General features: G+C 36.5%; 1 protein-coding gene across 1 annotated transcript; it reads right to left on the bottom strand.

Annotated features, from left to right (window-relative positions):
* Positions 1 to 419: 419 nt before the first annotated feature.
* On the bottom strand, positions 420 to 1,280 carry LOC114761031 (non-specific lipid-transfer protein 1). The gene is made up of 2 exons (XM_028950338.1): positions 882 to 1,280; positions 420 to 699 (listed from the first exon to the last, which is right to left on the bottom strand). Exons 1-2 carry the CDS (start codon positions 1,220 to 1,222, stop codon positions 687 to 689), a joined length of 354 nt encoding a protein of 117 aa, XP_028806171.1. The 5' UTR covers positions 1,223 to 1,280; the 3' UTR covers positions 420 to 686.
* Positions 1,281 to 1,835: the final 555 nt, after the last annotated feature.

The raw sequence follows: 1,835 nt of genomic DNA, 5'->3' as shown, positions 1-1,835 counted from the left end.
CAAACTGATTTTTTTTCAAAACCCAATCCAAACATAAATCACATTACCCTATCTGATTTTTACTCAATTTAACTTCTGTAAAAATCAAATTGAAAAAAAATTATTTCTGCCACCGTTATCCCAAACTCACCCTAATTTTTATATTAAGAAGTTAGCCTATATTAGAAAGTGGGTGTAGTTTTCTACTTTTCTCTTAACAGATAGGTTAATTTGTGGCTAAGTGATTGATTCTGCAACTTGTCATGAGCAGTTCACTCAGAATGATCCATCCGATCTAGTTTACAAGTCAGATTGCAGTAATTAATTATACATATGGTCAATATATATAGGCGTATAGAAACACTCCCACCCATCACGATCATTATTAATTAATAATAGCTAGAAAAAGAAGAAGAAGAAGCTAGATATATCTATCCAAGTACGACGGAATATAAAATTGACGATATGTGATTAATGCATGAAACAACCAAACCAAACTGATCCATATATTGATCACAAATATTATGACACAACAAGAAACGTACACGTGATTAATTACTTAGATCTCAAACATAGCCATAGAACCGAGCATGGGGACACAATTAAACTAGCTAGACTCATATAGGTTGAGTCCTATATAGATAACTGCTCCTCCTTTATTCTCTTCTCGCTATCCTCTGCATCATCATCATCATCCCTCATTCGATTTAGAACCTGATGCTGCAATTACCAGAGAGATTGACCATATCAGTTTCCACTAAAAGAAAACAAATCTGATCTCTAACTCACAAAATATCAGTTTCATAATGAATTAACAATATATGCATACTTGCAGTACAATTTACACTAAACTATAAAATAGATATATTTAGGACTGAATATATATTTTTGTATGTACGTACGTGGCACAGTTAGTGGAGGTGCTGATCTTGTAGGGCACGCTGACCCTGCACCGAGCAGGAAGAGCCTGAGCGTTCGCATCATTGTAGCCGGGGACTTGACTGGCGGTTGACTTGAGGCAGTTGCAGACGGTCTGCTTGTCGGCGGTGGTGCGAGCAGACTGGACGAGGCTCCTGACGCCGTTGCAGCAGCCGGGAGGAGGGGCGCCGCCTCTCTGGAGGTAACCGAGGCAAGGGGCTACGCTGGCTGTGACCTGGCCACAGGTGATGGCCTCAGCCAATGGTGCACCCACCAAGGCCACACATAACACAACCACGCATGCCAACTTCATCAGACCAGCCATCCTGAGAAAGAAGATTTTGCTTCAGATTAAAGTGCGAGTTGTGGTTTGGAGATATTGCTTGCTGTGTGAGTGCCTTTTCGTGGACAATGAGCGGGTTTATATAGAGAGGGTCTGGCCAAGCTAGGAGGGGCAAATAGAATCGAACTTCCTAGAAACAGTAAAATTTTGCACAAGTTAAAATGTTTGGACTTTATATAAAACTTAGGAAGTAACACCTTCAAGAAATAATTTAAACTCGTACTTCCAAATGTATATATGATACCGATATTTTAAAAATACTTTCTTTGGTTCCGTTATATGTGTATATATAAGAGGATTCTGAGCTGTTTTAATTTATCATAAAAATACTAATACTAATAGCTCGTTTGAAATCTTAAGATTATTTTTCATTAATTATTGGTTAGTTTTACCATGTTAATTATTCATTCATTTACTCTCCATAAATAAGGATGTTTTTGAAAAATAAGTTGTTTTTTTAACATATCCTTTAATAACAAACTTTGAAAAACTTTTTATGTATATAATTCAGTTTTCTGTATCTTATTAAAAAAAAGAAGAAGTACCATTATATAATTAAATCATCTGAAGGAAGATTCAAAATTCCATCCTTTGG

This window comes from Neltuma alba, unplaced genomic scaffold (assembly GCF_004799145.2).
Source record: "Neltuma alba isolate B1F8T4 unplaced genomic scaffold, ASM479914v2 tig00011067_pilon, whole genome shotgun sequence".
NCBI classification, from domain to species: Eukaryota; Viridiplantae; Streptophyta; class Magnoliopsida; order Fabales; family Fabaceae; genus Neltuma; species Neltuma alba.
The sequence above is the reverse complement of the archived record's forward strand: the minus strand, read 5'-3'. Positions and strand labels throughout refer to the sequence as shown.